At 34.3% G+C, this 27814-nt stretch overlaps 1 protein-coding gene and 1 long non-coding RNA gene across 2 annotated transcripts in view; one reads left to right on the top strand and one right to left on the bottom strand.

Annotated features, from left to right (window-relative positions):
• Ace (Acetylcholine esterase) overlaps positions 1-27814 on the bottom strand; it is a 414922-nt gene that overhangs the window by 153986 nt on the left and 233122 nt on the right. The window contains 2 exon segments of the mRNA XM_075291477.1: positions 1512-2048; positions 2140-2278. Coding sequence (XP_075147592.1) covers positions 1512-2048; positions 2140-2278 — 676 coding nt within the window.
• LOC142221707 (uncharacterized) lies at positions 12039-12571 on the top strand. The gene is made up of 3 exons (XR_012718196.1): positions 12039-12143; positions 12229-12327; positions 12410-12571. It is a non-coding gene; the product is annotated as an uncharacterized LOC142221707 (long non-coding RNA).

Genomic DNA, 27814 nt, shown 5'->3' on the forward strand with positions numbered 1-27814 from the left:
TCGCTTAATTACAAGAACAATACGACTTCACTGAAAAGTTTATCGACTTTTGGACAAGGAAAAAAACGTTATATTGGAGAAATGCGTCTTCTATGCTAAGCAAAATTTGTATTCGTATTTTAAAGACATGAAATCTTTGACCTCACGACAATATTTTTTTCAGTGTACGATATACCAGCACGCCATTCGGTGAACTTCAACTAAACTTTTAGGCTGCTGAAATGCCGGCCACAATACTACATGGCATTATTAGTCTAACCACTGTCGTGTACAAATAATGCGCAATTTTCGGTTTTAATATCCACTCTTTCGCTACTGCCTTTGCACGAGTACAAGTTTACCGTTGCTTTTATCGCTCTTTCTTCAATATGAAGCTTAAATTTCGGCCTCCTGTCCAAGGTACACTGACAAAAATGTTGTTGTGAGGCAACAGATTTTATGTCCTTAAATACGAATGCGAAATTTTGAAAAATAAGATCAATTTCTCTTGTAGAAATTTCTTTTTACTTTCCCAAAAGCCTATAAACTTTTTAATAAAGTCATTTTCGTCTTATAGTTAAGTGATTCGACTTAAAATTGGTTATCCTAGCATAAAGAACATATTTTTTGTATAAGGCCAACTTTAATAATTCAATTCTTCACAATTAACATAATTAAATAATCTTTAAATTTGTTGGCATTTTGAATTTTGACTACAAAGAAAATAGGACATGTTTATCGACACTTTAAAGCCGTTTTTTACATGAAACATAGCATAATTTCTACTTGAAGTCGAGATTCAATTTGGAAATTTAAGTTGTCGTTTTTAAAGGACTTTGATAGCATACGAAGACAAAAGCTAACGAAACAAATAAACTAAAATTTGTTTCTTAGACGCAAGTGTGCAAAACTCCAATTTAAAAGAGAATTATGTCTTAAAATAATTTTACTTCAATTCTCCGCTTATTTGGCTTGTAAGTCATTTGTGTAAAGACAAAATCTTTGGAACAGGGTATGCTTTTTTAGTGTATTTTCAACACTCACCAAAGGGAATTTCAATATCGCCTAGGGAGATGGGCTTAACCGGAGTACATAACTAGTTAAGTTTTTGCAGGATTTACCCTAAAAATTACAGCTTCCCGATTTGTATCAGTGCCACTTTGCCTTTACGGAATCCTTGTTTTGTATACCTCGGTTTGAAAATAAATCGTCTATTTTCCATAACTTGCTTTTGTAAAATAAGCACCTATCGAACCATCCTCGTATGACTGTTATCATCTTTTTGTTAAATACCATTATGGAAAATATACGACCTGCGCCCTGGTCGAACACAGCTCCGTCTTTTACTCTAACCAGACTAAATAATAACCTTTCTTTCCTTTCATACTCTCTGTAGAAATTGATTAATTTTCTCAGCAATTATTATAAGTATATTTTTTAGCAAAAATGTCAAAAAATATCAGTATCATCTCATTTGGGTTTTCAAATTTGTATATTCTTAAGGCTTAGTAGAGACAATTTTTTTTACTTACCGGCAGTAGTGATGCATTACAATTGCAATCGTTGATTAGGGCTTTGCCTATTTCAACCGCCTTCTCTGAGGTCATATGACTCCAAGGCGCATTCATGGTACCCGATTGCATCATGCCACGTTTAACTAGACCACGCGTTACCGGCGACATAAGCTGAGCATTGACAGAACTCGATCCAGCCGATTCACCGAATAGGGTCATCCATTCGGGATTACCGCCAAATGCCCGGGCATTCTCTTTTAGCCAACGCAAGGCCAATGCTTGATCCCATAGACCGACATTACCGGGAGCTTCTTCTTCAAAACCTGGCATGACCGGTGAAAGATGTAGAAAACCAAATGCACCGACACGGTACTGAAACGAGGCTACGATCACATTACCCACGGCGGACATAATTTCCGCATTGTAGATATCCAATGTGGCTGAACCAGTCATAAAACCACCGCCATAAATCCAAATTAATATAGGCAAACCATTTGTGGTATTCTGTGGTGTTGCACTATGTATTAAATGATCCTGATCGGTTTTAGATGAATGCTGTCAGGGAAGAAGGTAGACACAAGAGGGGGAAAATATTTTGTTAACAAAAAACCGTTGCACTTTGTATTTTTTTCGCTTGGATACTCACCTCACCACCATTGGTTCCACGACCATGTCGTAATCTTGCCTTCGCTGGAGCCCAGATATTCATAAAAAGACAATCTTCAGATACATTTGTGTTAGGATTCCATATCTCTTCACCGGAAAAGCCAGGGAAGTACTCATACCTATAAAAAACAAAAATAGAGGAAGAAAAAGCACAGGAAAGAAAATTTAGTAATTTCCTTTATTTTATTATAGCTGTAATATAATTGGGGGGTGGTGGGGTTGGTAAAATAAAACAATTGACTACTTTAGTATCCATCAATGCTTAGCTTTAATACCCCCTTACCCCATCGTTGGAATACCTGACCCATCGATTTCTACCCCCGAAAAGGGCCAGGGATTTCATGTGAATCTACCATAAATAACACGAATATGAATTATTTATAATTAAATTGTTGCAAATGTCATCCTCCTTCCCCCTGAAGTTTGATAAAAAAATAATGGTTTTCGCCGGCCAACATGACACCATTGTTATTTGTTTGTATAGCAGATGGTGATTGTGGTGGTGTGGGTTGTGGCGGTTGTGGGTATTTAAGTCCAGATACCACGCATTGGCCACTAGCACGCACCTTTCGATAGCCACTCGCATTCATTGATAAAGACAAATAATCAATTCAAAACATTTAGGTATTTTTTTTTTGTTTTGTCTGGTCACGTTTTTTGTTTTTGCTTCTCTGGTAAGTCCCACCTAGGGCCCTTCTCCTTGAGAACAATAGCCTAACCACTTCATCTACTATTGAATCGTTGAAGAAAATGGTGTTTTTGGTATTTTTTAAAACCCTGCGCTACACTGTGGAACCAGGTATTATAACTTAGTGCATATGTTTTGCAACACTCTGAAGGAGACGAGATGTCCATCTGTCTGTGAATATATTTTTGTGATCAAAGTCTAGGTTGCATTTTTAGCCCAATCGACTTAAAATTTGGTACAAGCATGTGTTTTTAACTCTCTTGATTTTGGACAAAATCGGTTCAGAATAATATATATGTATCCCCTATATATAAAAGTCCAACAGATTTAAACACCCGGAAATTTCGGTGTAATTGTGCGATAGAAATTAAGCGATAAACCTCCTTTTTAAAGTTATTCTTTGTTGATCCTTTCTGAGTGCGATGTTGCTGAGTCCTGTTGGAATATCCGCGGTCTGCGGCCGATATTTTCTAACCAGGGCTTCAGAACTGTCTTTAGGACATTTTCCCGTTAATATTCGGTATTTCTTTTGACCGCTACACGCAAAAAAATAATTCTTTCCTCCCAAACGAAATTTTAGACAAACAAAGTTCGTTTCTCATTTGCTTTTCGCTGTAAGGAAGTGTATTTGGAAGAAAAGTATATACTTTTTGTGATAAACGTTTATTCTTTTCCAGGATGTAAAGACTAACTCAAAAAAATTTTTTTTTCTGGCTAATTGCATTTTCCCTCACATCTTTCTCACTTCCACGAAGATTTTTAGTTCTTAGCACCTTTTTCTGTAATACAAACAATGTAGAAGAAATTATACGATTTTATAAATTTTTAAAATTTTTTTACCTTTCGCCTGGACGGAGAATCGAACCGCGGACCATGCACTTTGTAAGCCAACACACTAACCACTGAGCTATGTACCTGTTATGGTCATCAAGAGATAAATATCCATATAAGTTATATTTATATAGCATAGCTTGCGGCGCCCACGAACCGAATAAACAAAGTTTATTTAACAGAAACAAACATTTAGTTTGGCACCGTGGAGCAGTGGTTGCTACGTCTGACTCTCATGCCAAGGGTCGTGGGTTCGATCCCTGCTTCGACCAAAGTTTTTTTTTTTTTTTTTTACATACATTCTACATATGTTCGGAAGATTCCGAAAAAAATGTTCAACATTACATTGTACTATATTAAATTTTGAACTGTAAAATGTGTTTTATTAAAGACCAAAAGTCAGAAAAGAAGAGTGTTTGATATAAACGAAATGGACTCTGTTGTTGTTTCAAAAATAACTTTTTTTATTGAAAAAATAAAAACTTTGTAACAAACGATTTTTTTTGGTGATAAAAGTTTAAAATTTTCGAAGCAATTCAAAAAACTCTAACAAAAGAAAAACGTTTTCGGTACACGTTTTCCAAACGTTTTTTTTCTTTGCGTGTATGAATATGAGCCCCAACAACTGCACTCAAAAAAGAATTAACGTGAGGCGAAAGATTTCATGTCCTTAAAATATTTTTTATTCTTCAACCATTATTGCTGTTTTTTATCAATTTACTTTAAAGACATTTTTATTTGAAACCTAGCTTATCCTCTACTTGAAATCAGGTCTGAATTTAGAAATTTAAGTTTTCGCTAACTTTAATAGCACATGAAAAAAAGCTAGAAAAAACGAATAAATTAAAATTTGATTCTACACTGACCAAAATATTTACGTGATCTTTAATACGCAACCCAATTTTAGGATGCGTAATTTACACACTATTAAGGACAAATTTCTTTAAAATAATGAAATTTATTTAAAAGAAAGATTATAATCTTTGCATAAATTTTTTTCATTAAATTAAGAAGACGCATTTTGAAAATTTGCGTCCCTTCGATTAAGTTGCATGTTTTTAAATTAAGGCAAATTTTCCTTAAAGTAAAGAAACACATTTTTGATTTAAAGAAATCGTCCTTACTGAAATATTGAATCTTTAGATTTAAGATAAAAATGCTTCAAATATACTTATGCTTTATATATACTTAAATATGCTTCAAATAGATTTACTTTGAGGATTTAGCATCTTTGGTTTAACGTTTTTTTTGGGAATTAAGAAAATATTTTTTACTTCGAAGTATCCGTCATAATTTGGATTTTTAATCTGGCATTTAGGTTTGGTTAGGTTAGGTGGCAGCCCGATGTATCAGGCTCACTTATACTATTCAGTCCATTGTGATACCACATTGGAGAACTTCTCTCTTATCACTGAGTGCTGCCCGATTCAATGTTAAGTTCAATGACAAGGGACCTCCTTTTTATGGCCGAGTCCGAACGGCGTTCCACATTCCAGTGAAACCACTTAGAGAAGCTTTGAAACCCTCAGAAATGTCACCAGCATTACTGAGGTGGGATAATCGACCGCTGAAAAACTTTTTGGTGTTCGGTCGAAGCAGGAATCGAACCCACGACCTTGTGCATGCAAGTCGGGCATGCTAACCATTGCACCACGGTGGCTCCCTAATCTGGCATTTGTTTGTACGTGAATAGCTTTATTAATATACCGGAAAAATAGAATGAAAATTCGATAAATGAGATCTGGATCCTAGTTTTAATTTTTAGATCTTAGATTTAAAGCCAGATAGGTCGCAACAAATGTCCTTATTTTAAAGATAAGGACATTTGTTCCTTATTTTAAAGATAAGGACATTCTTTGGCTCGGAATAAATACCAAAATCCTGAAAGGAAGGTCAAAATCTTTGGATGCAAATAAACTTTTTTTTTAGTGTAATAATAAAGTACGCACAACTCAAAAACTTTAAAAGAGAACTGTGTCTAAAAGGCATCCTTACTTCAATTTGGGGAGTAACTTCATAGGTTAGGTGGCAGCCCGATGTATCAGGCTGCCACCTAACTATTCAGTTCATTGTGATACCACATTGGTGAACTTCTCTCTTATCACTGAGTGCTGCCCGATTCCATGTTAAGCTCAATGACAAGGGACCTCATTTTTATAGCCGAGTCCGAACGGCGTTCCACATTGCAATGAAACCTCTTAGAGAAGCTTTGAAACCCTCAGAAATGTCACCAGCATTACTTAGGTGGGATAATCCACCGCTGAAAAACTTTTTGGTGTTCGGTCGAAGCAGGAATCGAACCCACGACCTTGTGTATGTAAGGCGGGCATGCTAACCATTGCACCACGATGGCTCCCAAATATTCACAAAAAGCATATGAAAACAAAAAATTAAAAATTCAACATTTTAATGTTTGTCTACGGTATTGGTACTGCAATTAAAACCAAGGAATTTAATTTTTACATTAAAACATTTGAGTATTTTTCCTTCATTTATATTATATTAGGCGTTTTTGCTACCTTTGGGAAAAACCGGTTGTACCAATTGTGCCGGTTATTTTTTTTTAACACAGCCCACTGGTTATAAAAAATGGTCCGGGTTTTTAGAACCGAGAAAACCCGACTTTAAAAAAACCGGGTTTTTGATCACTTTAGTGATGGGGGTATAATAAGTTTGTCATTCCGTTTGTAACACATCGAAATAACATATCGATTTCCGACTTTATAAAGTATATGTATTCTTGATCAGGGAGAAATTCTAAGGCGATATAAAGTCTGTCCGTCTGTTGTAATAACGCTACAGTTTTCAATAATGGCGCTATCGTCCTGAAATATGGCACAGTTTCGTCGTTTGTCTGCACGCAGGTCTAGTTCCAAGATGGGCTACATAGGTCCAGGTTTTGATAAAGCTCCTATATAAACCGATCCCCCGCTTTGGGGTCTTGGGCTTTTAGAAACCATAGTTTTTATTCGATTTGCCTAAAATTGGAAATTAAGGGGTATTTTTAAACCACAAATAGGTGTGCCGAAAATTGTGTGTATCGGTCCATGTTTTAGAATAGCCCCCATATGGACCGAACTTCCAAGTTTACTTCTTGGTCTTCTAGAAACGGTAGTTTTTATTTGATTTGCCTAAAATTGAAAATCTAGAGGTAGTTTTGAACCACAAATAGGTGTGTCGAAAATGGTGTGTATCGGTTTATGTTTTGGTATAGCCCCCATATAACCCGATCTTCTATTTTCACTTCTTGGGCTTCTAGACACCGCAGTTTTTATCCGATGTACATGTAATTAAAAATCTAAATGTATTTTGGGTACATAAAAGTGTGTGCCGAATATGATGTGTATAGGACCCAGGTTTAGTTTAGCCTTCATATAGCCCTATATCCCGATTTGACTTTTTGAGCATCTAGACATCCGAACTTTTATCCGATCTGCTTGAAATTCAAAATCGAGAAGTATATTGGGTTCATAAATAAGTGTGCCGAATATGACGTGTATAGGTCCACGGTTTGGTTCTAGACCCCGCATCGGTTCATGTTTTCGTATTTATCTCCTACATACCGATCTCCAGAGTTGACCTCTTGAGTTTGTAGACATCTCAACTTTTATGTCATTTGCCTGAAATTCAAAATCAAGAGGTATTTTGGGCCCACAAATAAGTAAGCCGTATATTGGGCGTATCAATCGAATTTGATATACCCCCATATAGACCGATCTCCCGATTTGACTACGAAACACCGCAATTTTATCCGATTTGCCTCAACCACGATTGACGGAACATTTTTATTTATTTTATTTATTGCTTTTTTGTGGCGCTAGTACAGCAAGATTTTATATCTTCTAATTTACAGTACTACCTTAATTGGATTAAGACGTTTCTTTGGGTCTTCGTACTAAAATTCTCCTATCCGAACCATGCTAGTTAAACTTTGATTCGTAGGAAAATTAACACATTTTCTCTGCTACTAAAGCCATTTAAGGTATTTTTGTGAAAATTAAGGGCGCGCTAACCTATTTTTCTTGGAAATTAGTGGGTTTTCACATTTTTGTACAAACGCACTCCATCGTCTAATGCGCGATCGTTATGGTTGATATATCCAGTTGACGTAAGTTTTTGACTTCTTTAGATGATATGTAAGAGAATTGTTTTTTATTTTTTTTTTTTTAATTTACGATCTTCATTTGGCATAGTCTTACGCTTTCTTTCAGCTCTGCCCATAGCGTTAGGGAGGTTAATGTGGCAGCCCGATTAAGATTCAGGCTCACTTAGACTCTTCAGTCCATTGTGATACCACATTAACTAAAAATACCTATAACATATGGGCACTTCTAGTTTTAAGTTTAGCGTTAGTGTGTTTGTATCTCGAGACGCAGTTGATTTGTGGTCATTGTACTCTTCCGAAATTCATTTTTGTGATATCCCAACTTTAAAATCAACCTTATTTTGCTTTTTAATATGTTGATTATATTTATTGTCGGTCATTTTATTGAATTATTCCCAAAATAGAGAATAAAGGCCTATGACGATGAGTTTATGACCAAATTAGACAATGAACTAAACGATATTCCTACAATACCCTTTTTGAACGTTTAGGTCCTTATAACTATTTCAGGTAAAAATACAACAAGTTATGTCTATTAAAGAAGAAAAATTGCAGGGATCATACGATTCTTTATCTTTTGGGAAATATCAATACTTTATAACCGCCCATTCATATGCTCATTAAGAATTTGGAAATACCACCACATAAAGATTATTTTTTAAGTGGAACCTAAAATTTAAAATTCTTATTATTGGAGATATACGTAGATTAAATTTATGGTAGGGCTAGTTGCAAATGTTTTGAACAGCACTGTATATACATTATGGGGTTCAATACCAATAATTCGATGTGTTACAATCGGAATGACACAGATAGGTTAGGTTAGGTGGCAGCCCAATGTATCAGGGACACTTAGACTATTCAGCCCATTGTGATACCACAGTGGTGAACTTCTCTCTTATCACTGAGTGCTGCCCGATTCCATGTTAAGCTCAATGACAAGGGACCTCCTTTTGATAGCCGAGTTCGAACGACGTTCCACATTGGAGTGAAACCACTGAGAGAAGCTTTGAAACACTCAGAAATGTCACCAATATTACTGAGGTGGGATAATCCACCGCAGAAAAACTTTTTAGTGTTCGGTCGAAGCAGGAATCGAACCCATGACCTTATGTATGCAAGGCGGGCATGTTAACCATTGCACCACGGTGGCAGTATACAAAGTTAGTATACCCCCATCCTATGGTAGAGGGTATGAAAATTTTGTGGCTGCTTACGACAATATTAATGGCAGTCCGTTATTTTATGCTCAATCGGACTATTTTGTTAATTGTGACATTACAGTTGGTGGCAGTGCTGCCGCTAGTGAAAAATTGAGTGAAGTAGATTTTGGAAAAAAGTGGAGTAGATTGAATAAAATTGAAGTAGCATACCTTTTTGAAAACAAAACAATAGAATTCATTTTATTATACCCTCCACCATAGGATGGCGGTATATTAACTTTATCATTCCGTTTGTAACACATCGAAATATTACTCTAAGACCCCATAAAGTATATATATTCTGGGTTATGGTGAAATTCTGAGTCGATCTGAGCATGTCCGTCCGTCTGTTGAAATCACGCTAACTTCCGAATGAAAGAAGCTATCGACTTGAAACTTGGCACAAGTAGTTGTTATTGATGTAGGTCGGATGGTATTGCAAATGGGCCATATCGGTCCCATTTTACGTATAGCCCCCATATAAACGGACCCCCAAATTTGGCTTGCGGGGACTCTAAGAGAAGCAAATTTCATTCGATCCAGCTGAAATTTGGTACATGGTTTCAGCATATGATCTCTAACAACCATGCAAAAATTGGTCCACATCGGTCCATAATTAAACTGATCCTCCGATTTGGCTTGCGGAGCCTCTAAGAGAATCAAATTTCATCCGATCCGGCAGAAATTTGGTACATGGTGTATGTATATGGTCTCTAACAACTATGCAAAAATTGGTCCACATCGGTTAATAATTGAATGATTAAAACCGCTATGTTCATCGTAATTAAAGGAATAGGAAAAACAATTAGGTAATATGAGGAAAAATTTAATAATTTGAAGCAGAACAAAAAGTGAAGCAGATTTTTGGAAGAAGGAGTGACGAAGTAAATTTTGTGAAAATGAAGCAAAATACTTCGATTGAAGTAGTAGCGGCAGCACTGGTTGGTGGACTTCTCCCTTATCAATGAGTGCTGCACGATTCCATGTTTAGCTTAATGACAAGAGACCTCATTTTATAGTCGATTCCGGTAAAAACTAGGATGGATCCCATGACCCTTTGCACGGCAGCCATACTAACCAATGCACTATAGTTAGTTACATCCCAATTATAATTATTCCTATGTTACTTTGGGTTTGGACATCCCAGACTCTCATTTGATATTCTGATATACCAACACTCATCCACTCAATGATATTTTACCCCCTCATGAAATCTAAAGTAAGAAAACAAAACAACCACGCCAAGAAATAAATAAAACCAATTTGTCTTGTATTTGGATGACATGTCCTTTTCAGGGAAAGCAATGTACAATGCTGCCTACACTCATTCACAAAAATCGCTACAAATATCATGAATTAGGTTGAATCTAATAACACTAGTTTACACTGAAAATTTACATTTGATGAGATGTGACTTTTCTTATGTATTTTGATCTGCTGAATATAAAAAAAAATTAAAAAATGGACGGACGTTTTTTCAATGATTTGTACTTTTCCGGCGGAAAAGGGTCACAGTTAAACATGATTTTTGTTTTGCAAATTTGCCCTTTTTGCATCGAACCACTTGACTTATTACACAGAAAAAAAAGTGTCTTGTAAATTTAAGGACCATTTTGACTTCCACATAGTTCAACAAATTTACTGTAATATAGTTCATTTTTCGTATCCACAACGAAAATTAACTTAGCTAAAGCAAAACTTATAAAAATTCAGCAAATGTTTTTTAGTTCACTAACTACGAAATGGGAAGGATTTTTCCTTAAATAAATTTCCAACACAGTAGTTAATGCATCGTTGATTCTATTATAAAAATACATGGGCAATATAAAAATCTTACTACGAAATGTGGACAATTTACTAAGAAAAAATTTTGTATGGAAAAAAATGTTTGTAGTAAAAATTAACTTAAAGACATTACCGATTCGTACGATGACTACCTACAGATTATTTCCCTTTTTATTATATGTTGGAGTGTTTTTACTCACATTGAACATTTTAGTTAAAATAGAATAAAAATTAGTTAATATAATCCTTGACAGGTGTATATAATTTTTATAGATTCCTCATAGATTTGGTATATATTTTACCTTAACTTATAGATAGAATTCCAACTAATCAGTAAACGTGCTACTGGAAAATGTGAGTGCATCATGCGAGGGAGTTTTTAGAGACATTTTGTGTATATCTCGTATGATTGTTTGTGTTTGTTATTGCGTCATTTATGCTGTTGTTGGTTGTTTTGATTCTAGAGACAATGGAATGTTCCTTGTGTGTTGTTGGTATCTTTTGTGGTGAGAGTTGTTTTTTTGCAATAGCAAGATCAGAAAGGGATCGTGTGTGTGTGTGGAGTTGTTTTTCTTTACGGCAGGTATGTATCCCTTATGACTATTTGTGGCTTTGAGTTTTATTGTTGCATTCAGTTATGTTGATGCATTTATGAAGTGCACACGTGGATTTAATTTTGCAAAATTGTACGTGCGGTATTGGTATTTATTAATGAAAATACATTTATTTCGAAACATTTTAGAAACTGAGAAGTGAATGATGTGATGTTAGAGGAATCAAAAACGCTTTTTATTGATAAAAAAAAAAATAACAGATTAAGGAACTGTATATTTCTGTTAATATGTTAGTTTAAAATTAGTGCGGATTTTAAATTGATTTACATAAAAAATATACAACATGAGTGGTAATAGGATGATTTATATTTATTCTACATCTGGATCACAGGTTGAGAAGCAACCATTTTTTTTTAATCTATATTTTTTATGTTACAGCAATTCCTACAGGTGAGTACTAAGTTCGAGTTTAGCCGCTAAAATTAAAAATAAATCACTAAGCAAAGTATAAAATTATACGTCTTCGATACAAATTTAAATATAACTTGATGGAGAATAGCCCAAATCAAGTTTTTTATAAAGATTATTTGTTATAATGGATTATTAAAGAAAACTTATCATGGAAATTGCAATTTTAGCCGCTAAACTCGAACTTAATATCCACCTTAAATACTAAATGCTATACTGACAAGTGGAAATTATGTCTAATTTTAGAATATTTTTTATTTCAAATATATTCTGAGAATAATTTCAATAACGTCCCATTTGTCCATGGATATGATTCCAAAAATGTACCTACTGGATGGATTTTTCAATGTGGTAAGTTTTTCTATAAACGGTATTTTGTCCGTTTTTAATAAAACCAAAATTTCAATTTATTAAAAATAATTTTTTTCACTTGCAGGTAGACAGGTCTCGTAATGGTATTTTTTTGAATATTCTTACTGTTTAATACTAATTAAGCTGATATCCTTATTGGCTCTAGGAAATACTCTTGAAAACCGTAAGTTAAAGATCAATATGAACGATAGAATTAATTAATTAATAATATTTTTCTTATATTTTGTATAACTTTGCAATTTCAGATGCTTATAAGCCAAATCCGCCCAACAAAAGTTAGCCAAAATCGATGAAATTGGACAATTCAATTGAAAACATGGAAATTTAAATTAATTAGAAGCAATTACTAACTACCGACAAGTAAATGCGTCCAACGTACTAATAAAAATATTTCCTTTATTGTATATCATAAGCCATAGTTTTGTGTAATATAATAATAATTTTTTGAAATAAAATACTGGTGGTTATAGAAAATTGACTTGTTTTGTACGAAAAATTTCTAAGTTGTATACAGGCTTGTTGTACCTTTGATTACTCAATTTCTCAACTTTTTTGAAAATTATACCGGCAAACAGTTTATTTCAAACCAATTTCTTAATACAGGTTTCCCAAAAAATTGTTAATTTTTCCGGATAGCAGGAATATTTTGAATGAGTTTAACTATATTCTTCCCACAGCATAGTAATAATGAACTAAAATACGATGTAATAAAGGGTGATTCTTTTGAGGTTAGGATTTTCATGCATTAGTATTTGACAGATCACGTGGGATTTCAGACATAGTGTCAAAGAGAAAGATGCTCAGTATGCTTTGACATTTCATCATGAATAGACTTACTAACGAGCAACGCTTGCAAATCATTGAATTTTATTACCAAAATCAGTGGCAGAAAATCCGCTTTTTTTATCGACAAATTTTGTTCAGCGATGAGGCTCATTTCTGGTTGAATGGCTACGTAAATAAGCAAAATTGCCGCATTTGGAGTGAAGAGCAACCAGAAGCCGTTCAAGAACTGCCCATGCATCCCGAAAAATGCACTGTTTGGTGTGGTTTGTACGCTGGTGGAATCATTGGACCGTATTTTTTCAAAGATGCTGTTGGACGCAACGTTACGGTGAATGGCGATCGCTATCGTTCGATGCTAACAAACTTTTTGTTGCCAAAAATGGAAGAACTGAACTTGGTTGACATGTGGTTTCAACAAGATGGCGCTACATGCCACACAGCTCGCGATTCTATGGCCATTTTGAGGGAAAACTTCGGAGAACAATTCATCTCAAGAAATGGACCGGTAAGTTAGCCACCAAGATCATGCGATTTGACGCCTTTAGACTATTTTTTGTGGGGCTACGTCAAGTCTAAAGTCTACAGAAATAAGCCAGCAACTATTCCAGCTTTGGAAGACAACATTTCCGAAGAAATTCGGGCTATTCCGGCCGAAATGCTCGAAAAAGTTGCCCAAAATTGGACTTTCCGAATGGACCACCTAAGACGCAGCCGCGGTCAACATTTAAATGAAATTATCTTCAAAAAGTAAATGTCATGGACCAATCTAACGTTTCAAATAAAGAACCGATGAGATTTTGCAAATTTTATGCGTTTTTTTTTTAAAAAGTTATCAAGCTCTTAACAAATCACCCTTTACATGAACTAATTTATAAGAAAATCATGAACTTATCTAGATGAAAAAAATCTTTGGCGCCAAATCATGGTCATTCTTACTATGGGTTAGTTCATTTTTCATAAAAAATAGTAAACTTTTTTTTCGGTGTACAGATCCAATTATGCACGATTGTTTGTCATCTCAATACCTTTCACAATCAATAAGGATATAATCGGACATTTCTAACTCGAGATATAATTTGTTTAGTGAAAAAAGAGCCAAAAACTAAAAAAATGGGATATCTCAAAAACTGTTCCATAATTTTTTTCGAATTCAGCAGATCAAAATATTCACCTCTCATCAAATGTAAACTGAAACAAGTATATACGGCCGTAAGTTCGGCCAGGCCGAATCTTATGTACCCTCCACCATGGATTGCGTAGGAACTTCTACTAAAGGCTGTCATCCACAATGGAATTACTTGGGTTGCGATAACACTTGCCGATGGCAAGGTATCGTAAAACTTTTTAACACTGTCTTCTAAATTGTAAGTTAGCCCATACGGGGTATATATTAAACAAAAAAAGGCCGATTAAATACGTATATAATCTAGTTTGACAAAATTTTCTATAGAAATAAAATTTTGACAAAATTTTCTATAGAAATGAAACCTTGACAAAAATTTCTATAGAAATAAAATTTTGACAAAATTTTCTATAGAAATAAAAATTTGACAAAATTTTCTATAGAAATAAAAACTTGACAAAATTTTCTATAGAAATAAAATGTTGACAAAATTTTCGATGGAAGTAAAATGTTGACAAAATTTTCTATAGCAATACAATTTTGACAAAAATTTCTATAGAAATAAAATGTTGACAAAATTTTGTATAGAAATAAAATCTTGACAAAATTTTGTATAGAAATAAAATGTTGACAAAATTTTCTACAGAAATAAATTTTTTACAAAATTTTCTATAGAAATAAAATTTTGACAAACATTTCTATAGAAATAAACTTTTGACAAAACTTTCTATAGAAATGAAATTTTAACAAAACTTTCTATAGTAATAAAATTTGACAAAAATTTTCTATGGAAATAAAGTTTTGGTAGATTACAAAATTTTCTATAGAAATAAAATTTTGACAAAATTTTCTATGGAAATAAAATTTTGACAAACATTTGTATAGAAATAAACTTTTGACAAAACTTTCTATAGAAATGAAATTTTGACAAAACTTTCTATAGTAATAAAATTTGACAAAATTTTCTATGGAAATAAAGTTTTGGTAGATTATTTTTGGCGATATGGACCAATTTTTGTGTAATAAGTCATCGGCTATATATAACTAAAGACCGATATGGACCAATTTTTACATGGCTGTTAGAGGCCATATATTGACAAAATGTACCAAATTTCAACCGTATCGGATGACTTTTGCTCCTCCAAGAGGTTCCGGACGTCAAATCTGGGGACGGTTTATATGGGAACTATATATAATTATGGACCGATATGGACCAATTTTTGCATGGTTGTTAGAGACCATATACTAACACCATGTACCAAATTTCAACTGGATCGGATGAATTTTGCTCTTCCAATAGGCTCCGGAGGTCAAATCTGGGGATCGGTTTATATGGGGGATATATATAATTATGGACCGATATGGACCAATTTTTGCATGGTTATTAGAGGCCGTAAACTAACATCAGGTACCAAATTGCAACCGGATCGGATGAATTTTGCCCCACCAAGAGGCTCCGGTGGTCAAATCTGGGGATCGGTTTATATGGGAGCTATATATAATTATGGACCGATATGGACCAATTTTTGCTTGGTAGTTAGAGGCCGTATACTAACATCAGGTACCAAATTTCAACCGGATCGGATGAATTTTGCCCCTCCAAAAGTCTCCGGAGGTCAAATCTGGGGATCGGTTTATATGGGGGCTATATATAATTATGGACCGATATGGACCAATTTTTGCATGATTGTTAGAGACCATATACTTACATCAGGTACCAAATTTCAATCGGATCGGATGAATTTTGCCCCTCCAAGAGGCTCCGGAGGTCAAATCTGGGGATCGGTTTATATGGGGGCTATATATAATTATGGACCGATATGGACCAATTTTTGCATGGTTGTTAGAGACCATATACTAAGACCACGTACCAAATTTCAACCGGATCGGATGAATTTTGCTGCTCCGGGAGGCTCCCCAAGCCAAATTTGGGGATCGGTTTATATGGGGGCTATACGTAAACGAGGTCCGATATAGCCCATTTTCAATACCATCCGACCTACATCAATAACAACTACTTGTGCCAAGTTTCAAGTCGATAGCTTGTTTCGTTCGGAAGTTAGCGTGATTTCCACAGACGGACGGACAGCCGGACAGACGGACAGACGGACGGACGGACAGACGGACAGACGGACGGACGGACGGACATGCTTAGATCGACTCAGAATTTCACCACGACCCAGAATATATATACTTTATGGGGTCTTAGAGCAATATTTCGATGTGTTACAAACGGAATGACAAAGTTAATATACCCCCATCCTATGGTGGAGGGTATAAAAAGCATGCCCTGTTCCAAAGATTTTGTCTTTACTTTAAAAATGTTGGTATTGATTCCGAGCCAAAGAAGCGGAGAATACAAGTACACAGACAAAAAAGTGTCTCGTAAATTTAAGAAGATTTTTACAATAATTTATTACAAGAAATTTCCAGAATTTTAGTTCATTTTTCGTATCTTCAACGAAAATTAACTACTCGAAAGGAAATTTTACAAATTCTAAGTAGCAGTCGTTTAGTTCATGGCCTACAAAATACGATGGAAATTTCCTTAAAAAATTTCTTAACTGGTAGTTAAAAATTCGTTTGTCATGCTATAAAACTACTTGTGAAATGTAAAGTATTTTGTAAATAATAAGTGCAATTTACTATAAGATTTTTTTGTATGAGAAAATATTTTTTTACGAAAAATTAACTTGAAAGTGGATAGCAATTTCTTACTGACAATTCCTATAGTTAATAATTGTTGGTAAAAAATTACCCAATGAAATATTTTTAGTTCACATGTAATTAAATTTATAGACATTTTCGTCAAAAATGGTAGATAACAGTTCATGAAAATTTTGCAAATTTTAAGTTAAACGTTACATCGTTCATAAACTGGGGTGCCTTTGCGAATATTATTCTTAGAGTAAATTGTCAGCAGATGCGATGAACTAATGCGTAGTACAGAGATCTTTATCGGCGTAGTGGAATGTGATTAATGTAAAGATGATGTTACTTGAGTTTTGTTGTGTATACATGAGCGTGGGGTTGTTTTTATTTTTGTTCATTTAGTGGTTTGTGTGTGTGTGTGTGTTTGTTATTCGCGGATGGTTTATTTGGCTGGGTGAGGTGTTGTTTTCAATAAAGGCACATGTGTTTTTGTTGTTGTAGGAATGTTTTGGCTTTGCTTGGTTTTGTTTGGCATGCTTCAGTTGTATAGTTGGCGTTGGCGTGGGTTGTTGCATCTTTTAAGCAGGTATGCAACAAGGGAATATAAAGGCATGGAATATTTGGGATTTTTGGTGTTTGTTTATTAAACCTTTTAAATGAAAGTTATTAATATATGATCGGTGGTTTAGAAAAAAGTTATTTAGAATATTTAGGAAAATATGTTGAAATTGAAAGTGTATTGAAATTTTTATTATTTAATGTAAAAAATTAATATTCAATTCCAGATGAATTTGGAAAATTTTTGTTATATCTCAGCGTATAGTTTAGTCATAAATTGGTAAGTAGTTTTTTAATATGGTTTTCTTTTAAAAATAATATTTTTTATGTATATTATTATTAAATAATTTTTTTGGATACCAGTTTAATATTTTTCTTTGTTGTAAAAGCAATATTTAATTTCAGAGCAACTCCAGATGGATTTGAACAAAGTTAAAAAATAGAGAATTGGTAAGTTTTCTTTTACAAATTGGCTTTCTTTCAACTAGAAGATTTACCTTTTGATCATCAAAATTACAGGTTTTTAATACCTTATTTTAGTATTTCTTTAATAAAATTTTTTGGAAACGAATGTAATATTTTTAATGTAAAAACCAAATATTTAATTTCAGAATAACCCCTTAAAATTTGGAAACATTTTTAGTACTCCTTTGCTAGTAATTTAATAGTGAATTGGTAAGTATTCTTTAACTTTCTTTTAACCCTGGACAGCCATCCTTAGTTTTTGTACATTAACGTCATCAAGACGCTATAATTTTCATCGTGAGCGAAACTTGAATTTATTTTCTTATTCAATTTGGTTTTAATTAGTATAAAACAAAGCTTCATAAAACGGTCGAATTAGTATAACTTAAATTTACCATTTCCCAATAGACTAAAATGCATTTTAAATCGAAAATGAAATTACGTGTCGTCATCTAGGGTTAACCAGAATATTTGGTTTTTTTAATGCGTACTATTATTTTTTTCATTAGATTTTTTGGAAACCTATTTAATAATTTTATTTTATGTAAAAAAATAAATATTTAATTTCAGAGTAACCCATATAAATTTGGACAATTTTTTATATTTCCCCTCAGCGTACAATTTAATAGAGAATTGGTAAGTTTTATATTAAAACTTTGGCTTTCTTTCAACTAGAATATTTATTTTATTATATCCTTCACATCGATAACAACACAGTTTTATGAGTTTATTTAGAATACTTCATTATTTCTCTAATTGTTTCAGGTACAAATTTTATGAGAAACATTTTCCAAAGAAAAGTTGAATTCCATACACCATTTGATAAAATGCCCCTAAATATGGTAAGTTACACGCTAAAATGATGAATTAAAAAATTATATTTCATTACATGGTGTTAATTTTTAACAATTTTCATTATTGCTTCCATTTTTTTCCAGCAAGATATGTGAAAACATTATCTACGATGAATAAAAAAAGGATAAGTCAAAATGTCCAAACAGCGAGTTCAAATGAACTACTCTCTGTTCCACGTGGTCATAATTTTTATTCACAAAAACATTGTATTAAGAACTTTCATCATAAGTTTTTATAATAAAGTACTTTTGCTTAAAGAAAGTTTAATTTTAATGTATGAAAATTTTTATAATAGTAAAACTGTTTGTTTTTCCTTTAATTATTTAATTTCTCTGTACTGTGGAATGATTGATTTAAAAATAGTTTAGTCGTCGACATTTCAAAGAGACTGTTAACCAAAAAATAAGCAAGTAAACCACAATAATTCTGACTTTTTAACTTGGTAGGGGTATATAAACCTTATGGTGTTGTAAAAATGAACTAAAATACAATGTTATAGATGAACTAAAATTTAAGAGAATCATAAACTAGACAAGTTGAAAAAAATCTTAAGGGCTAAATCATGGTCACTATTACTACAGTTTAGTTCATTTTGCAATGGAAAAGGGTTCACTGTTTTTTCAGTGTAAGGATACTTTTAAGACACAATTCTCTTTTAAATTTGGGTTTTGTGTACTTGCTTCTAGGCAGCAAATTTTAATTTTTCGCTTTTGCAGCTTTTTTTTTTCTTCCTATGCTATCAAAGTCCTTTAAAAACGAGTTAACGACAACTTTATTTTCCAAATTAAGACTCGACTTCCAGTAGAAATTATGCTATGTTTCAGTAGCATGCCCGCCTTGCATACACAAGGTCGTGGGTTCGACTCCTGCTTCGACCGTACACCAAAACGTTTTCAGCGGTGGATTATCCCACCTCAGTGATGCTGCTGACATTTCTGAGGGTTTCAAAGCTTCTCCAAGTGGTTTAACTGGTTTTTCGCTTTTTCAGCTTTTTTCTTCATATGTTATGTTATCAAAGTCCTTTAAAAACGAGTTTACGACAATTTTATTTTCCAAATTAAGACTCGACTTCCAGTAGCTATGTTTCATGTAAAAACGTCTTTAAAATAAAGTGTTGAAAAACATTTCCTATATTTGAACGATTTTTGCTTTGTAGGCAAGATGCAAAAAGACAACAAATTTAAAGACAATTTCATTAAAATTGAAGAATTTTTCTGAATTTTTAAAGTCAAGTTGACCTTAGTCGAAATGATATCAATTTTTAAGTGAAATCACTTAATTATAAGAACAATACGACTTCAGTGAAGAGTTTATCGACTTTTGGACAAGGAAAAAAAATTATATTAGAGAAATGCGTCTTCAATGCTAAGCAAAATTTGCATTCGTATTTTAAAGACATGAAATTTTTAACCTCACACTGTCATGAAAAAAAATTATTTTGTAAACTAGTGTAATGTGAGTGCGTGTGCGTGTTTATGAAGGTGTGCATCAGACCGACCATACATCAATGTGTTGTAATGTGGGTGTTACCTTGAGAGTGAATGTCTGTTGGCTGGAAGTGTGCCATGTTGATTAATTATTAAATCTTAAATATTTTACCATCAACATCAGTAGAAATACACTGAAATACAGGGTGAGATTAAACAAAATTGAAGTGTTTGAAATATTTTATAGATTTTGGCGGAGTTGAATGCGTTGAATACAAAGATTATAGACCCCCAACACCATATAGGGAAACCATAAGAAATGCTGTGAAAACCTTCAAGATTTTAAATATTTGTCCGTCCGTTACTTGAATGATATGTTTAAAATCTCAAAAAAACTTCGGGTTGAAGTCGACGTAAGAGCTATAGAACTAAAGATTTTAATAAAACAAAGACTTGCAAACAACTACAATTACTTAAAAGTGAAACAACGACTCAGAATCACCTCCTGAGTGCTTGGTGTCCGTCCGTCCATGTATTTGTTGTCCGCAGGATTCCGGTCGCAATTATTAACCGATTTCGATGAAATTTGGTATGTGGGATTTTCTTGACACAAGGACGAACGCTATTGAAATTGGAAAAAATTGGATCAAATGTAGATATAGCTCCGATATATATGTATCGCCCGATTTCGATAAATGGGGTCAGATTGCCTTCATTTACTGACCGATCCGCATCAAATTTGCTACAAAGTAATCCAATTGACCACCCTTTAAGCATGCCAAATTTCATCGAAATCGGTTCAGATTTTGATATAGCTCCCATATAAAGGGTAATAAGGTCAAAATTTGGTCAAGAGAAAACGCGTGTAAATCGGTGAAATCGTTTATTTAAAAAATCAAATTAAATTTCTTTTTCAAGTCCAATTAGTATAAAATTCAGGAAAAATATTCAGTTAGGCTTTCGCTTTTCCAAATCAGGCCTCACGCTTGACACCTGCCATCAGATTTTGTACAGCCACCTTGTCCACCTTCTTCGCCGCAGAAAGCCAGTTTGCCTTGAACTGCTGCTCGTCCTTATCAGTTTTTTTGGTCTTCTTTAGGTTCCGCTTGACAATAGCCCAGTATTTCTCAATTGGGCGGAGCTCTGGCGTGTTGGGAGGGTTCTTGTCCTTGGGAACTACCTGCACGTTGTTGGCGGCGTACCACTCCATGGCCTTTTTACCGAAATGGCAAGATGCCAAATCCGGCCAAAACAGTACGGAACAACCGTGTTTCTTCAGGAAAGGCAGCAGACATTTATTCAAACACTCTTTCACGTAAATTTCTTGGTTGACAGTCCCGGAAGCTATGAAAATGCTGCTTTTCAAGCCACAGGTACAGATGGCTTGCCAAACCAGATATTTCTTTGCGAACTTTGACAGTTTTATGTGCTTGAAAATATCTGCTACCTTTCCCCTTCCTTTTACCGTATAAAACTCCTGTCCCGGAAGCTGCTTGTAGTCGGCTTTGACGTAGGTTTCGTCGTCCATTATCACGCAGTCAAACTTCGTCAGCATCGTCGTGTACAGCCTCCGGGATCGCGCTTTGGCCGTCGTATTTTGTTTATCATCGCGATTTGGAGTCACTACCTTCTTGTAAGTCGATAGTCCGGCTCGATGCACGGTTGTAGACGATACACCCAGCTTATTTGCGGCATCTCGGAGAGAGAGGTTAGGGTTTCGCTTGAAACTACCGGCAACTCTCTTTGTCGTCTCAGCGGCTTCCGGTTTTCGATTTCCCCCCGATCCAGACTTCCTGGCTGTCGACAAACGTTCCCCAAACACTTTAATTACATTTGTAACGGTTGATTTGGCAACTTTTAGCGATTTTGCCAGCTTTGCGTGCGAGTAGCTCGGATTTTCGATGCGCGAGCAAAATTTTGATTCGCTGCTTTTCTTGCTTGGACGGAATTTTGACAACTGAAGAGTGAATTCCAAAATCAAAATAGGAGCAACATTCTACACACACACCTTCAAAATGAGGGGTGTTCAGGTTTTTAAAATGCAAAATTGAAAGAAATACGTCAAGTTTATATTGACCAAATTTTGACCGTACCACCCTTTATATGTATCGCCCGATTTTCCCAAATTTGGCCATAAGTCCCTTATTTATCAACCGATTATACTTAAAATTTGGCAAATGTAATTTTTTATAGTACTTACTATAAGTGCAAAAATTGACCGAAATCGGTCCAGATTTAGCTATAGCTCCCATATTATTTATTTTTGACCATTTATTAACCGATCTTACTCTCCAAATTCAGCACAAGATAATATGCTGTAATATCAACCAAACCTTCAAAATTTCATTCAAATCGGTTCAGATTTATGCCTCATTCACATTACACTTCCAAAATCTACGTTAACTAGATTTCAACTGTCATTTGCCTTGTAAAAAAGGGATTTCAAATCTACTTTTAGTAGATTTCGAGCCTAATGTGAATGAGCTATTAGATATAGCTTTCATATATATGTAGCACCCATTGAAAAATTTGTCCCTAATAACCTTATTATTACCATAGTGGCCTCATTTATTGACCGATCTTACTCAAATTCAGCACAAATCGGTTCAGATTTATATATAGCTCCCATATATACATTGCTCAATTTTCCCAAATTTGGCCATAATACTCGTATTTATTAACCAATGCTACTCAAGTTTCACATTTTTATGCATTATACGATCGTATTTAGACTTGCATGTAACTCTTTTATAATAATATTGCCCGATTTTCCAGAATTTTGATTTATTACCCATATTAATTGAGCGATTTCTTCTTTTTTTAATAATGGACTCAATATTAGTTATACTCGTGACAAAACTCGCATAAAAATGTACACCTTAGTGTTCTTAAATATGGAAATACGGTTTATCGCCCAAACCTATACCAATGTTATCCAACAAATGCTTATGTTTACTAATTCAGTAGGGGTGGTTTAGGATATGATATAGTCGGCCCCGCCCGACTTTCTACTTTACTTGATTGTTTTATTATTTTTACTTTTTTTACTTTTTTTTTATTGATTTTCTATTATTTTTTGCGAAATTTAATTGTCCAAAACTTAAATTTTCACTTAAAACGGTCTAATTCCGTACTTTCTAGGACTTGTCCAATCGGACTGTATCGGAAGTGGACAACAGTCGATGGGGGATCCCGGGATGCACTTTAAAAACATATTTGTGGAACAACTTCCAATTTTTGTTTGCTGTGTAATATTGAAGACTTATTCCCAGTTTGTCTTGAACAAATTGGCCTCAATTCAATATAATTTAGTTTTATGTAAAATACTTATTTTAAAGTCCAATCTCCTATCTCTAAGGACACATCGGCTTCATTGAAATGTTTATAGAAATGTTTGAATCGGAGAAATTGTCTTCCACCCTAATAAAAACTCGCATTAAAATGCTAAGGGTTTTTTTTTTTTAATGTATGGTAGGGAATATCAAAAATCGATACATAGACCCTTATATATCGATCTCATGATTTTACTTGGAGGTTATCACGTCATCCGATATTCACGAAATGAAGTATATAGCACCTCTAACAACCAAGCCACAGGGCCTTTTTCTTATACATACTATATAAGATGCTTCTCGATATATCCTTGTCGCAGCCAATGTTAAGAAACATGTTGTACGCCATCAATTGTATAGGGGAAGGACATGGTCAATGTTTTGGCCTTACTCTCTATCCTGTGTCCTATCATAAAATTATTAGAGATCTTCTAAGTTTGTATTCATGACCAGACACAACTCAGCTCTATTTTTAATTATTTTAATTCAGGAGCTTAAACCAAATCCTTGTAGAAACTCAAATATTTTGCAATTTCACCTGGTAATTGACATTGCCAAGCCCCAAAAAGCCTTTAGCCTATTTGGTCATAAAGAATATACTCGAACTAAAAACCACGACAGAATCCTAGTCGGCGGCCTATTATATATATGATAAATTTGCTCAATTCCAAATGAATGCTCTAAATCTGCACTCTTTTTAATAAATCCACCCAATAACCGACAGTACATTCATGCCATGAATGACGTCATTGCATTGACGTCACAAAATCATAGCCAAGCACTAGACAACAACTAAATAACCGAGTATGAAAATGTTCTCAATATGCACATTGCAAAAATATAAACCATCGCAATGAAATCGAGGAAAATTTATGTTAAACGTCACACCAACAAAAACAACAAGAGTAAGGATACGAATATCAGCATACAAGCTGGGCGGAAGGAGCCACATTGGCTTGCAGATTGGCAAAAGGATGATGAATAGAGGTGGCAATGGGTCACGAAAACTAGGTTAAATTACGAGTATGCCACTGAACAAAAAAATTTAAATATTTATGAGCAACTAAACTATGAACAAATAAAACGTTTTCTTCCTACACGGCAGCCAGCCAGCAAGGATCCAAATCACTGGCAAAATCACGTCATTTGGGTGGGAAGAGATGCGCGTGGTTAATATCATCAGACTTGAATACGGCGCTTCATCACCTTTCATTTTCGCTTAAAATGTATTCAGTGGTATCATTTTCAGTGTTAAACCACTATTATGTTTTGGTAGTACTTCACCCAAAGAAAAAATATTTTCCTGCGGATCGAAATTTTGGACAACTAGAATTCCCATTTGTTGCAAAGAATTTTCATTCAGAGCAAATAAACCCGAACGGCATTTTTAACGTCAAAAGAAAACATTTTTTGGTTCGTTTCTCAGAAAAAAACTCTTCCTTAAGTGTTATTGTATTTTGGCGAAAAAAAAATGTAATTAATACTTCATAAAACAAAACAAAAAAAAGATTTTCCCTATAATCATAATCATGTAATCATGTTAGATGCACGAAAAAATAAATAAACCTTTTCTGGAAAACGAAATTTTAGACCAGCAAAGTTTTCCTTTGTCGTTTAAGTTGTGTATTTTAGGTTAATCCAATTCGTTAGAAATAGACGTGGCACCGGGTATCATAGGCAAATATTTATTTTCTTTTAACGGGACATCTTTACTAAGAAAAGATAACTTCGATGGGCTAAAATTTGGTTTCGCAGAAAAGCTTTATTTTTTTTTTGTCCAGCATGTAATTTTAATTCTAACAAAATTCTATTCGAGATCATAACATCTAAGATGACGACTACGTTATTTTTAATAACACCATGTCCACGATACTTGCCCATGGTTGCGGAAAATATTACATGATCCCTACTTTTCGAATATGATAATGGTAAACAGGGTTCTTTTCTACACGAATGACGCAGAAAAATAATATTCTTTTTTTTCCAACTATAGTCTACTTACACCATTAAAGGCAGATGAAATTTTTGGAAAATGTAGATCTTTATTTTTTTATAAAATAAATTTAAAATGTCGTTTTGTACACTCTCGGATACTGGAGAGATTTCTAGTCTAATACCTCAGGGAGCCACCATGGTGCCATGGTTAGCATGCCCGCCATGCATAACCAAGGTCGTGGGTTCGATTCCTGCTACGACCGAACACCAAAAAGTTTTTCAGCGGTGGATTATCCCACCTCAGTAATTCTGGTGACATTTCTGAGGGTTACAAAGCTTCTCTAAGTGGTTTCACTGCAATGTGGAACGCCGTTCGGACCCGGCTATAAAAAGGAGGTCCCTTGTCATTGAGCTTAACATGGAATCGGGCAGCACTCAGTGATAAGAGAGAAGTTCACCACTGTGGTATCACAATGGACTGAATAGTCTAAGTCAGCCTGATACATCGGGCTGCCACATAACCTAACCTAACCTAGTCTAATACCTCAACATAAATGTGTACACCCAGAGAGGGCTGTGGAGTGAGTCAATTTTGCTCGACTCCGGCTCCGACTCCAGCATTTCTTCTTAGCCTCGACTCCGACTCCGGAGTCGACTCCAGGTGGTGTACCTAAATCTCATTTTAACAGTATTCAATTGTAATTGTAAGGTGTAGTATTCCAAAAATAGACCGATATAAGTATTCTATTTTGCCATATGTGTTTATATGTCCAAAAGAAATCTAATTTTAATTTTTGATACGACTCGACGACAAATCTCAGCATTTTAGGCATGTAAAGAATTCTGCATTTTCATTTCAGGTCAATAAATTAGAATACGACACAAGACTATATAGATATCGCATCAAAATATGGGTAGATAACAACAATCTCCAGAATATGCATTTATAAAAACACAAAATTTCAAAAAATAATTAGGATATATAAAACAAACAATAACCACTACTATACAACAGATGACAGTTACGAATATTAATTCAATGTAAAGAATTTCGAGTGGCACGTTGGCTGAGCTTTAATTTAAAATTACAGCTTCGGGTGTATATGGAGATTTCTCAAGTAATTATCTCCATATACAATGTCTGGGCCGAGGGAAATTTCCGCATTTATTTATGGATCTCAAATAACTCAAAATATCTGACAAATCTTCTGAACATTTTTGACTGGGAAAAATGTATTTAAACAAAACGGAGATGGGTTTATATGTAGGTGCTATATCACAAAATTGTCCGGTATGACCCATCTTCGAACTCGACATGCCTGCCAAAAATTCAGAACGTTCTACTGTTATATTGCCTTAAAATTGTACCTTTATCAAGAGTATATATAGGGTTAAAAATCGATATTTTAATATGTTAAAAATTCAGCCCATATTCAAGTAAAACCGGCTTTTGATATCACCGTGACATTTCACCCATATAAATACACTTATAATAGCCTGAAATCCAGCACATCGTTTTTCGTTGTTCGATTAAAAACCCTAATGGAATCTAATTTGTCGAAATATTTCTTTATTTACAATGATAGTGTTTTTCAGATTTTGTTTGGCCGGAGTTGGAGTCGAGCAAATTTTCTATGACTCCGGCTCCGACTCTGATTCCAGCAAAATCTTCAGACTCCGACTCCGGCTCCGACTCCGGCTCCGACTCCGGCTCCGACTCCGGCTCCGACTCCGACTCCATAGCCCTGCACACAGAGAAGGAATACGATCATCTCGAACATGTTTCAAGATAATAATGTTATTTTTGGACGATGAGCATTTAAAATATTTGCCGAAACCATGTTATTTCTCAGAAGTTATGTATCAGATTACGGAAGACATGTTCAGCGAGAACAAAATGTTTTGTGGCAAAAACATTTTGTTCTCGTCCAATTTTCCTCGTCGAAAAAAAATTGTCCTGAAACATGTTTCAGATGTCCATTATCTTTCTTTGCGTGTATGTAGGTTTCATGAACGACTTCATCAATTGCCACCTAGTGGGCAGCCACGAGGTTTCAGCAGTACGAAGAGTTATTTGTTGTAGGTTTTCAACAAGCAAAAAAATAATTCTTTCCTCCCAAACGAAATTTTAGACAAACAAAGTTCGTTCCTCATTTGCTTTTAGCTGTAAGGAAGTTTATTTGAAAGAAAAGAATATACCTTTTGTGATAAACGTTTATTCTTTTCCAGGATGTAGAAACAATTTCATAAAGACTAACTCAAAAAACAATCTTTTCTGGCTAATTGCATTTTCCCTCACATCTATCTCACTTCCACGAGGTTGTTTAGTTCTTAGCACGTTTTTCTGTAATACAAACAATCTAAAAGAAATTATTCGATTTTTAAAATTTGTTAAATTTTACCTTTCGCCTGGACGGAGAATCGAACCGTGGACCATGCAATTTGTAAGCCAACACACTATCCACTGAGCAATGTAGCTGTTATTGTCATCAATAGAAAATTATCCATATAAGTTAT

The sequence above is a fragment of the Haematobia irritans genome, chromosome 1, assembly GCF_050003625.1.
Source record: "Haematobia irritans isolate KBUSLIRL chromosome 1, ASM5000362v1, whole genome shotgun sequence".
Classification (NCBI taxonomy): Eukaryota; Metazoa; Arthropoda; class Insecta; order Diptera; family Muscidae; genus Haematobia; species Haematobia irritans.